The 12,005-nt window shown below is 41.3% G+C and overlaps 1 protein-coding gene across 3 annotated transcripts; it reads right to left on the reverse strand.

Moving 5' to 3' along the window:
- Positions 1-301: 301 nt before the first annotated feature.
- On the reverse strand, positions 302-10,729 carry usf1 (upstream transcription factor 1). 3 transcript variants are annotated; one of them, XM_085916929.1, is made up of 12 exons: positions 10,675-10,728; positions 10,441-10,539; positions 9,237-9,298; positions 9,095-9,144; positions 8,566-8,678; positions 6,566-6,679; positions 4,838-4,991; positions 4,577-4,664; positions 4,447-4,517; positions 4,277-4,371; positions 4,063-4,191; positions 302-1,586 (listed from the first exon to the last, which is right to left on the reverse strand). In XM_085916929.1, exons 3-12 carry the CDS (start codon positions 9,242-9,244, stop codon positions 1,500-1,502), a joined length of 909 nt encoding a protein of 302 aa, XP_085773055.1. In that variant the 5' UTR covers positions 9,245-9,298; positions 10,441-10,539; positions 10,675-10,728; the 3' UTR covers positions 302-1,499. The 3 variants fall into 3 exon arrangements, with proteins under 3 accessions (XP_085773055.1, XP_085773057.1, XP_085773058.1); XM_085916931.1 differs by lacking the exon at positions 10,441-10,539 and having other exon boundaries at positions 10,675-10,729; XM_085916932.1 differs by lacking the exon at positions 10,675-10,728 and having other exon boundaries at positions 4,447-4,505; positions 10,441-10,668.
- Positions 10,730-12,005: the final 1,276 nt, after the last annotated feature.

Below are 12,005 nucleotides of genomic sequence, written 5' to 3' on the forward strand. Positions count from 1 at the left end.
AAATACAAACCATTGACAAGGCTTGGTTGGAAAAGGGGATTTGGTCAGTACTGAACTTAGTTGCCAGCCAGGATCTTTCCTATCTTATAATACTTTTTTGCAAATATAAGTTACATAGTTAATCATTGTAAAATGTTTGAGGGAGTGACTAAAGCATCCCCAAGTCATTTATTTGTTTGATCTGAGGCATTTTATGCAGCCCTGCTTCAACAATTCCACTTCTTTGGGTTGGAAATTATAACTTTAATGAAACTAAGATTCCAAACAGGGCACAAAGATCTTTAACAATATCTCACCCTATCTCACGCCTCTAATACAAGTCAACGAGTAAATGTCTTTACCTTCCGCCACCACATCTAATTAAGAAAAATTCTAAATATCGTACTGGATGCGGAATTGATTTAGAAAGCAACTTTAATGCACAAGTTAAAGTAACATAACAGTACACATTATTTGTTGCCCACCTACATGATCAAGATTTAACTGCCCTCAGATATATGTTTTCTGTTACATTGTTACAATGTACTTAAAATCCAAGGTGAGGCGAAATAAAATTGCATGGGAAAAGATTAATACAAATATTAATACAAAGCAAAAGGGAATATAAACTATGGATAAAATACACATGTACAATAGTTGGAAACTGTAAACCACATAAATTAAAAAAACAGGAGCAATAAGAAGTTGTACTACATTTACACTATGTTCTCAGCATCAAGTGCAGCTGGATTTGCCTGAAACATAGGACAGCATGGAAAACTTTGGAGAATATTTGTGAACAAGGCTGATTGAAATTCAACTTCCCTGCCATGTGGCGTATCAAAGAAATTGCAACCTTCCATATTGCCATATAAAACCATCAGTTTCGCCACGGGAACATAATGTAAACGTCACATTGAGGCCTTTTCACGCTGCACTTGGTTTCTTCTTCACAATGGTGTAGTACGCAAGAACTACTGCACGCTTCTCCGTGTTTGTAAGTGCTTGTGTACCGTACTAGAAAGAAACAGCGAGGCTTTTCCTGCTGATCTACTGCTGTTACCACATGGAAATCACTCTGCCAGGCTTTGATTTTTCAATTTCAGAATGGCATTGGGGTTACATCAGCAGGCACCCACCTTGTGCGATGCGACATTCAGTCACAATAAATATGTTTTTCGACATCGTGTTGCTAAGTGCAGTGTGAAAAAGCCTTAAACTGGTCAGAACCTGGAGCGTTCTACAGTGACTTGAGCTAATAGCTATACGAGGAAAGTATTGAATGACCACTTCATCGCTTTTAAATGCAATGCGTTTGGCATAAAATAAGTACTTTTAAAAACTTAAAAACATTAAATGTGTCATTTTCGGACAGCGGGTTGAATATTTAGGACAATATTCAATTATTTCCTTATGTATCATGCACACTTGACAAGCCTCACATGTCTCAGTCAAAGCATTTCAAGTACTGTTTTGGCCTGTGTGCGAGTTGTCTTCAAAAGCTGCTCCTCAAAGGCTTTTTACTGCGGGTCCGCACTGGATGATCCCACGCCATGCTGACGTAGCACATTCCTCAGGATCTGATTCTTGGATTTCCAGTCTTCTACCTGAGAAAAAAAGAGATGTCAATAGCAGACCTGCCTCCACTTGGCGTATTTTTCACTTTATATGAATTGAACAGAAGTAAAATGTTTGGATTAATAGTAATGGAGAATTCTTTGTAAATCAGTCAAAACTAAAATGACTGAGTTGATGGCTATAAAAAAATTTCCTATCCATCCATTTTCTGAACCGCTGTGTCCCCACGGGGGTCGCGGGCGTGCTGAAGCCTATCCCAGCCGTCATCGGGCAGCAGGCGGGGGACACCCTGATGGATGGATGGATGGATGGATAAATGGTAACTTTATTTTTCTATTCTTAAGATTTCATGCATCACACTGGCCCTAAGAGGCCAACATGATACTCTTATTTTACGTTGTTACTAATTTCCTTTCCTTTTTCTTCCTGATTATTCACGACACAAATTCCTTTGATGTTTTCAGAGGTTAAAGTGGGCATAAGATGCATGTGAATTTTGGTAGTGACAGCTTGTTCATGAAGCTACGTTCACCCTTTTCTCTGGAGTGACCCTTTTATTGGATGGGAAAAGCTTGCTCAGAAAATCTTTGATTTTGAAATGTTAACAAAAGTGTTCAAAATAAAAAAGCATTTAAAAGTACAATACAGTCTTAAAATACAATAAAGGTTCATAAAAGCGTTTAATGGATATTGGAACAATATATTTTCTCCACATCGAGGATTTTCACCTATCGCGGGTGGTCTTGGAATAAAAGCATCTTAAAGTACAATACAGTCTTAAAATACAATCAAGGTTCATATAAGTCTTTTATGGATATTGTAACAATATATTTTCTTTTCATCGTGGATTTTCACCTATCGCAGGTGGTCTTGGAACCAATCATCCACGATAAACGAGGGATTACTGTACACAAGTATTTTAAACTGTCCCCATTTTGACGCATTGTTTGTTCGTCAATCGTCGTAGTGTAATGTGAACAATTAATGATGTTGCAGTAATTTCCATACTGCTTTTTGTTGTTTCTTACATGGTCATCATTCATTTTATGTTTTTCATAAACATCCATCACAATTATCTTTGAACCCAGATGTGAATCTGCTCACAATAGCCTGGAAGTCGACTGGCAGATGCTTGCCAGTCTCAAACCTATTGACACTTCTGCTCTCTTTCGTTTCTTATTCTGTAAGCATTAACACAAAGCTGAATAAACCCAAGTTTTATGAGCATTGTAAATTAACAAACTATCTCCATTGGTAAATTAAAACACTCGAGATTTTGACGTCCCCTCCGTGAGTCGTCACCTTATCGTGGTGGAGGGGTTTGTCTGGGGCTTCATGCCCCTGGTAGGGTCACCCATGGCAGAAGGGTCCTAGGTGAGGGGCAAGACAAAGCACGGCTCAGAAGACCCCTTATGATGAATAAAATATATGGATGTCGTTTTCCCTCGCCCGGACGCGGGTCACCGGGGCCCCTCTCTGGAGCCAGGCCTGGAGGTGGGGCTCGAAGGCGAGCGCCTGGTGGCCGGGCCTTCGCTCATGGGGTCCGGTCGGGCATAGCCCGAAAAGAAAACGTGGGTCCCCCTTCCAATGGGCTCACCACCTATAGGAGGGGCCAAAGGGGTCGGGTGCATAGTGAGCTGGGCGGCAGCCAAAGGCGGGGACCTTGGCGGTCCGATCCCCGGCTGCAGAGGCTGGCTCTAGGGACATGGAATGTCACCTCTCTGGCTGGAAAGGAGCCCGAGCTGGTGTGTGAGGCAGAAAGGTTCCGACTAGACCTAGTCGGACTTGCCTCCACACATAGTTTGGGCTCTGGTACAAGTCCTCTCGAGAGGGGCTGGACTCTCTTCCACTCTGGAGTTGCCCACGGTGACAGGCGTCGAGCAGGTGTTGGCATACTTATTGCCCCCCGGCTGGGCGCCTGCACATTGGGGTTCACCCCGGTGACCGAGCGGGTAGCCTCCCTTCGCCTTCGGGTGGGGGGATGGGTCCTGACTGTTGTTTGTGTCTATGCACCGAACGGCAGCTAAGAGTACCCACCCTTCTTAGAGTCCCTGGAGGAAGTGCTGGAGAGCGCTCCTTCTGGGGACTCCATCGTTCTACTGGGTGACTTCAATGCTCACGTGGGCAATGACAGTGAGACATGGAAGGGCGTGATTGGGAGGAACGGCCCCCCCGTTCTATTATTGGACTTCTGTGCTCGACACGGATTTTCTATAATGAACACCATGTTCAAGCATAAGACCCCGGATAAGCGGAGGAAGATGGATGGATGGATGGATGGATGGATGGATGGATGGATGGATGGATGGATGGATGGATGGATGGAGATTTTGACGTGGTGCCATTTTTCAACACGAGCTGTGTTACATAGCAGACTCACATCACACTCGCAATGCTGACGTGCCTTTTCATCACATGATGCCTTCAAGTTTTGAGTCCTATTTTTCCAGAAAATGTTTAGATTTTAAATTGTTCGACTGTCTTGCTCTCACACCAACAACAAACCTCTTGTCGGAGAAGCTGATTGTCAATCCTAAGTCGATCAAGTGCGCTGAGATCTTCCCCCAACTTCAGATTGCTCTGTCGGAGTTCCTTGATGTAATCACAGGCTTTGGACAAAATTCCCCCTTTACTCTAAACAAAATGGGAAGAATGATGAGTTAACATGAAATCATGATACCTAAACTTACATATCTGAATGTAACAAAGCCCAGTTCACCTGTCCCGTCTTGGTATAATCAATGTTGCAGTCTGGTATCGTCTTCGACAGCTGCACAATCCAGTTATTGATTTTGTCCCGACGTCTGCGCTCAACTGTGGTGAGAGATGCAAGCGTGTTTTCTCTGATTTCTTCTTTTGAATGAATTGTCAGTTAAAACCTCTAATAACCTTCGTTGTGCTGTGCACGGCGTTTTTCATCCCTGGAACCCCGTGGAGCTTCTTGTTTTCTAGAAAACATGCTATATGGTAAGATAATGGGTAATTATACTTAAATTGTGCTAAACAATAATGTAAGTACGCTATGTATGGTTGAGTGCGAGGTGCGATTGTCCTTTGACTGGATCCTGTCAAAACCTCCTGGGGTGACATCATCACATAGACCTGCCCTGTAACAATGTAAAATTGTTCTTATGTAAAATCATAAGAATCAAAGACCAACTGACCAGGTTGATTTTTACATTTTGCAAATCTTTTATATTTTGTAACACATGGAAACTGTTAATTTATGGCTTCTCTTTTTTTGTTTTTGGCGTACAGATAGCACACAGCATTTTGTTACCTGTAGGTGTCGTCTGGCTGAGAAGAGTCTCAGATGCTTGCACTGTTGTCACCATGGTCCCTGCTGTGGCGTCAGCAATGGTGGCAGGGTAATACGTGTACTGTGTCTCAGTGGTGCTATCTCCCTCAAGGCCTTCAGACTGGGAGAACACAGCCTGGTGTCCAAGAAATACTGATTACAACACAAAGAAATTGTCCCACTAACTGTCAAATCACCTGCATTGAACTGAATTCCAGAACAAACAAAGTGACTGTACTCAGTGGTTTGATGTAACATGCTTTGCTTATAATTAATCTGTAAAAAGAAAGTGGAGCCACCAAAGTCAAACATTGTGGTTTCAAAAAGTAATAATTTAAAAAAGGAAAAATATGAAGTACCGTAATCTTTGGACTTATACTGAGGAGCGACTTATATGTGAATTTTTTCAGAATTTTTCAAAATTCAAAAAAAAAGGGGGGGGGGGGGACCGCGATAAACGAACCGCAATGTACCAAGGGATTGCTGTAATTTGAATTTCAAGTGACGTCAGTGGCGCTGCGGTTGTTTACATAAAGGACAAAGATTTGATCACGGGATGACGAAGATGACGAAGGGCCCCAGCATCATTAGCGGCTTTGTTTGTAAGTGACACGGAGGATGAAGAGTTTGAAGGATTTAATGATTTGGAGTGACACAGAAGGTTTGAAAAACAGTTATGGCTTTTACGCACACCCGGTCCTACTCAACGGGAGCTCTCTTTCACCTCCGTGGATGGAAGTCGGGGGCCAGCGCTCGGCCGGGTGGCTGTCCGGGGACGGTGGATGGGACTCGGACATGGCTTTTACGCACGCCTGGTCCTATTCTATGGAGCTCTCTTCCACCTTCATGGCTGGAAATGCCACCTCCAGGGATGGAAGTCCACGCCGCCGCACGCCTGGAAGTCGACTTCTTTAACGCTACAATATAGTTAGTTATATACTAGATCTGTTGAATAACAACGAGGCTGACGTCAGGGCGCACGCGCGGAGTTGTTGACAAAGAACGAGGAATTTGATCGATGGATTTAAAGATTTGGAGTGACACAGATGGTTTGGTAATATTGTTGTAATATGATAGTTATTTGACCAAATGCTCTCCTTTCAAAAGCACATTAAGAATATAAGCAGAATTGCGTTTTTTCATCTTCGTAATATTGCTAAGATTCGCCCAATCCCCTCGACCGGTGATGCGAAAATTATTATACATGCGTTTATCATGTCGCGCCTGGACTACTCTAATGGTCTTCCCAATTCCAGCATCAAAAGTCTACAGTTGGTACAAAATGCTGCTGCAAGGCTGCTCTCACGGACAAGAACTGCAGCGGATTACCCTCCTCGAAGACACTGCCAGTACGACCGAGTGCTCCTCCGACACCTCTTCGCTTTGGCCTGGACATCCACTTTTTGATTTCCATATTATGTATTTTATGTGCCCTCTTTGCATCCATTGCAGCTTGGTGATCCTGAAAGGGGGATCCTTCCATCTGTGGTCCCTTCTCAAGATTTCTCATTTTTCCCCTGGTAGGGTTTTTTGTTTGTTTTTCCTTGCCCTTTTGGGAGCTCAAGATCAGGGGATGCTTTGAGAATAATTGTCAATTGTTTGTCTATGTGAAGCCCTTTGAGACTGCTTGTGATTTAGGGCTATACAAATAAATTTGACTTGACTATTAGTCAAACATGTTTTTCAAAGAATAGGATGGAGCTTGCTCACCTGTGTGACTGCCTGTGTGGTTGAAGGGAAACTGGTGACTAGACTCACTGCTGCACCTCCATCTGTTTGACCCTCTAACTGGCCGTCTGACACCTGGATCACTCTGTAGGTCACCTAGAAAAAAAAACATTATTGATTAAGTGTGACATTAGCCCTAAACAAACAACACACAGAAACAAGAGGCGCATAAACAATGCAGCTCTGATATTTAGTTATCAGTAAGTGGGTCAAAGCTACACCAAGACCAGTCTGAAGTATGACAATGAAGAACTGTAAAGTGAAAACGCATGCAAACTGTACAGAGAATCCCCTTGTTGACAGTGCAAACACTGCGAATATTTTTTTTTTTTAATTTACACGTGTCTCAATACAGTAGGGAATGCTTCCTCAGAAGACACCTACAAAATTTTGTAACTTGATTCCAATATTCAGTATTCATCACTTTTGATTACGTTTGCAAGGAAATTGTTTGATTCCAAAGCACAAACAAAGAGATTCCATTTAAACATGTTTCTATTAGACTGGTAAGTACAATTTGCAATAAAGATATGTCTAGTTCACAAACACATCAGTGAAAAGACGACAAAACCATGGTGGCAGTCAGTCACTATATTCAAGATTCAAGAAGAATTTATTCGCCATGTTTGAGCGTGCCAAACAAGGAATTTGACTTCGTTACATCACAGTAGTCTCTGTTCAACATTTAGGTGACTAACAACACTCAGGAAATGTGAAAATGACAAATGACAATATTCTCAGCCATCCCCTGATCTTAAACTCCCACGAGGGCAAGGAATATCTCAAATCTCCGACTAGGGGAAGTAAGAAACCTTGAGAAGAGACCACAGATGGGAGGGTCCTACTTCCAGGGTGACCAGGCTGCAATGGATGCAGAGAAGACACATAGTGCAAACAGTGTAGACAATCCAAAAAGGAGTGGAGAGCAGGATGTTATAGCACAGAAATGACTCTGAGACTCTAAGAGTGGTGTGAGTTCATCAGAGCAAGAGCCTGGGGGAAGGGTCTGTAGAGATGTTGCTTGCACGTTTCCTGGTCCTGGACAGGTACAAGTCTTGGATAGATGGGAGGTTGATTCCAATGATCTTTTCTGCAGTCCTGATTGTCTGTTGCAGTCTGTGCTTGCCTTGTTTGGAGGCTGATCCAAACCAGACAGTGATGGAGGTGCAGAGGACAGACTGGATGATGGCAGTGTAGAAGGTCTTCAGCAGCTCCCGCGGCAGGTTGAACTTCTTGAGCAGTCTCAGGAAGTACAGCCTCTGCTGGGCCTTCTTCCGGACAGAGTCTATGTGGCCGGTCCATTTCAGGTCCCGTGAGATTGTTGAATATATCTACCCAAAGCCCCGTGTATTTATCGTTGCGCGTAAGGAAGTTGACTTTAAAAAAAAACAAAAAAAAAATTAGAAGCAGAATTCTACAGACTTAAAAAGGCTTAACATGACAAGTCCAGGCTTTGTGAGACATTTTGAGGGATTTTCGTTACGTGCCACTTAATCATTGCGACGTCAGCAGCAGCAAAGGTACAGTATGCGCTTACAGCAATACCAGAATATGCCAACTATAGCACAAGGTTTTCAAAATGTTCTTCTCAAGACCAAAATTACCAAAAATCTCACTACCACATTTAGTACAAAAATTGATCCAATCAAGTCATGGCAGGGTTGCATTATGCCTAACCGAGTACACTTCAATTCACACCAAGAGGCAATTTAAACAAATTTACTGAACACAATTTTTTTAATGTGGGAGAAAGCTGAACGAACCAATAAAAAATAAAACACAGGCAAGACATTTAAATTCTACTCGGGAAGGCCGGAGCTGTGATTCAAACCTTGAACCAGAGAACTGTGAGGCAGATGTGCAAACCAAATTGTGCGAACCTTAACCTTTACATATAAAACATAAAACAAGACCGCAAGATATTACAATAAACATAGATTCTGACGGTTGCCAAGAAAGTTTAAGTCAAGACTCTTTCTTACTTGTCCAACACCTCCTTCTGTCTTGAATAAGTATTTGATGGGTTGATCTGTGAATGTGGAGGCAGACTGAATGGCTGCAATAGCGGCTGGATCTTCTGCAGTGGCCACTGAGCCTGTGGGAGCACATAACCACAAGCGCAACTGTTATTATACACAAGTTTTGCAAATGAAAATCAGAACATTATTTACATACACAATGCCCCATACCTAAATAATCTTATAATGTGGTGGGGTCTAATGAACTCATTCACTGCCACTGATGACTATAGACGTCATATATCCATTTTAACTGTGCTGTTAGCAAATGAGTTTAAAAACAATATGGACAATTGATGCCCTGCGAGTGACTGGCAACCGCCCAACGATTGATTGGATCGGTTACAGCCCGTCCACAACCCCCGGTTTGGAAGATGAATGACTGAATGGGCAATTGACACATTCCAAGATATGACAAGAATTAGCCAGCTATTAGACAAATCCATAATCCTTCAAATTTAGGTGTTTATACTTCAAAATGTGTCCGCCTCACCTTCTTCGTTAACAGTAGTACTCCCATCTTTATCAGGGCTTTTTTGTTGGCTGGAAAAGAACGCATATACTTGCCTTTAACTGAATTAAACACACATAACAGTCTGTTTTTTTTTATTGTTGCTGTTTTTGGTCTCACTCACCTCTTCATTTCTGGCGACAGTCCTGGACAAGGAAACCGCCTTCACTTGCTCCCACAGCCACACTGTGGAGAGCGCATTCATGAGTTTGACACAAATGCCAGAGCTGACTTCTAATACAACTTCAAGAAACAAGCTGGCAGTGCATGTGTTAAGACAGTGGTTCTCAAATGGGGGTATGTGAGATTTTAAAATACAATCTGTTGCCTCCCTGCCACACGGCACTAACATTCAGTTCAGTGCAACGATGCAATATTCAGTGTTGACACTCAGTAATGTTGTCAGTCTTTTTAATTATAAAATGTATTTGTTTAAGATTTTTATTTTTTGCATCTTCTGCTGTTCAGGGTGTCCCCTGCCTAGTGCCCAAATTGAACTGGGATAGGCTATATTGCATCCAAGACCCTCGTAATAAGCGGTTCAGATAATAGATGGATGGATGTTTTTTTTAATTAATATGAGAATAGTTGTATTCTATGATCCTTAAGGCAAGCACTTTATTTAGACTATTATTGTGATGTCCATAAACATTTATTTACAATTAAGTTTATTATTTTTTCATATGCACTCGTTTATCTCCAAAGAGTTCCAGAGACCAATACAAATGAAGTTCCCAACTTTAATAAATCAGACACTGATGAGCACTGCCCCCCCCCCCCCATGCAATAATACTTATTCTTATTCTTATTCAAGAAGAATTTATTCGCCATGTTTGAGCGTGCCAAGCAAGGAATTTGACTTTGTTACATCACAGTCTCTGTTCAACATTTAGGTGACTAACACTCAGGACATGTGAAAATGACAAATGACAATATTTAATTATACTACGCGAGTTAGGGTACTTGACTGGGAAAAAAATGGCAGGGAATACATCGCTTAAATTAGAATGAGAACCAATGCAAGAGTACGTGCGTGTGCGTGTATGAAACGTGTGAAATGTGTTCTAAAGCGATTATGGTAGCTTCCACAGCCACATTGTATTTTCATCTGAACAATTCTACGATTATCGGTAGCGGATAGTTTTTGCGCTCAAAATTACAGCATAATTTGAAGGTAATTCAACAAAAAATACAGTCGCAGAAAAATATAAGACAATATAGGTATTTTTGGTATGGTAATGGTAATTTTTTGTGCGTTTCGGATTTCATTTGAATAATTTCAACGGGTAGGTCAAACACTGTATGTAAATACTTTATTGAATCCGAACCTGAAGTTGCGCTTTTTAGCTAGCTGGACGAGATCCTTCCTGTTGTCTACAATGTTCGGGCCCAGCGGTTCTTTGCAGATGTTTAAGAAAGCGCTTTACCTAATGGACATTAAATATATGCATGTTCCAGTGATTAATGCCAACAACCTAAAGTTAGCTCTAAAACAATACGCTATGCACAGAGAGCTACAATTAGATAAGTAATTTGACTGTGACGAACAAAGATCTACTTACGCCGAGGTTTGGACCCTCCCACATTTGTCACAGCATTTATGTCGACTTCCCGCATGCGCAACAGGAAATTGCGTCATTAGTCGTCACTGTTGTTTACCTTTATTCGCCGCGTATGACATGAATGTACAGGATATAATCTTGACCCATCCATTTTATGCAGCTCTTATCCTCAATAAAAAAAAAAAATTACTGTCGAGACAGTTGATTTGCTAGAATATTGTCTTATTTGGATTCAAAATTATGGCAAATGCTTTTTTTTTTTAAGTACGAGTAGTTTCAAAGAATACCTAGGTATTATAAAGCGTTATATAACATTTGAAGAAGAAATTGTGACAAATGTGCAAATTGAAATTGTAACGTTTTGAAAGTAATGTACGGTAGCCTAAGAATGTGTCCATTCTGCCCACTCGACACAAAAAGTGAAAGTCTACGTTGATACACTATTACAACAACCAATAAGAGTCGCTGTTGAGTCACTTACGTGAATGGTCTTGATCTCATTTTACTCCAGTAAATTAGTCGTGGAGTTATGATATAATAATTATTCATGTGTACTACATGCACTCTGACAACGGTACATTTTTAAATACAACTGAAAACAGAACATTCTATCTACAGTATAACTATAGATAGTCCAAGCTGAAATTAATTTACATTTCTCGCACCTCTTTCTGTCAGAAATTCTAGAAAAGCATTATTACCAAGTATTATTAGGTGTATTATACACCTTACAACTAATATATTGAATTTTAGTTTCCTTTATCAATTACTTTAAATGGTGAAGTAAATTTGATGGAGGACTGTACATTACATTGGCTGGGGAGGTGGTTAGGTGACACCCAAGCTGACAGCGGCTATCTAGATTCTCGTGGACCAAATTCAGGATGAGGGAACTGCAACGAATTACCCACCTCGAAGACACTGCCACTACGATCGAGGGCTCCTCCGACACCTCTTCGCTTTGGCCTGGACATCCACTTTTTGATTTCCATTTTATGTATTTTATGTGCCCTCTTTGCATCCATTGCAGCCTGGTGATCCTGAAAGGGGGATCCTTCCATCTGTGGTCCCTTCTCAAGGTTTCTCATTTTTCCCCTGGTAGGGTTTTTTTTTTAGTTTTTCCTTGCCCTTTTGGGAGCTCAAGATCAGGGGATGCTTTGAGAATAATTGTCCATTGTTTGTCTATGTGAAGCCCTTTGAGACTGCTTGTGATTTAGGGCTATACAAATAAACTTGACTTGACTTAACTTGACTGTAAGTGCAAAAATTAAACAAAGAAACACACCATTCACTGAATCCATTATTTAATTAATACATGAAACATTTAATTA

Source organism: Syngnathus leptorhynchus, chromosome 7, assembly GCF_054491065.1.
Source record: "Syngnathus leptorhynchus isolate UIUO chromosome 7, UIUO_Slep, whole genome shotgun sequence".
Lineage (NCBI taxonomy): Eukaryota > Metazoa > Chordata > Actinopteri > Syngnathiformes > Syngnathidae > Syngnathus > Syngnathus leptorhynchus.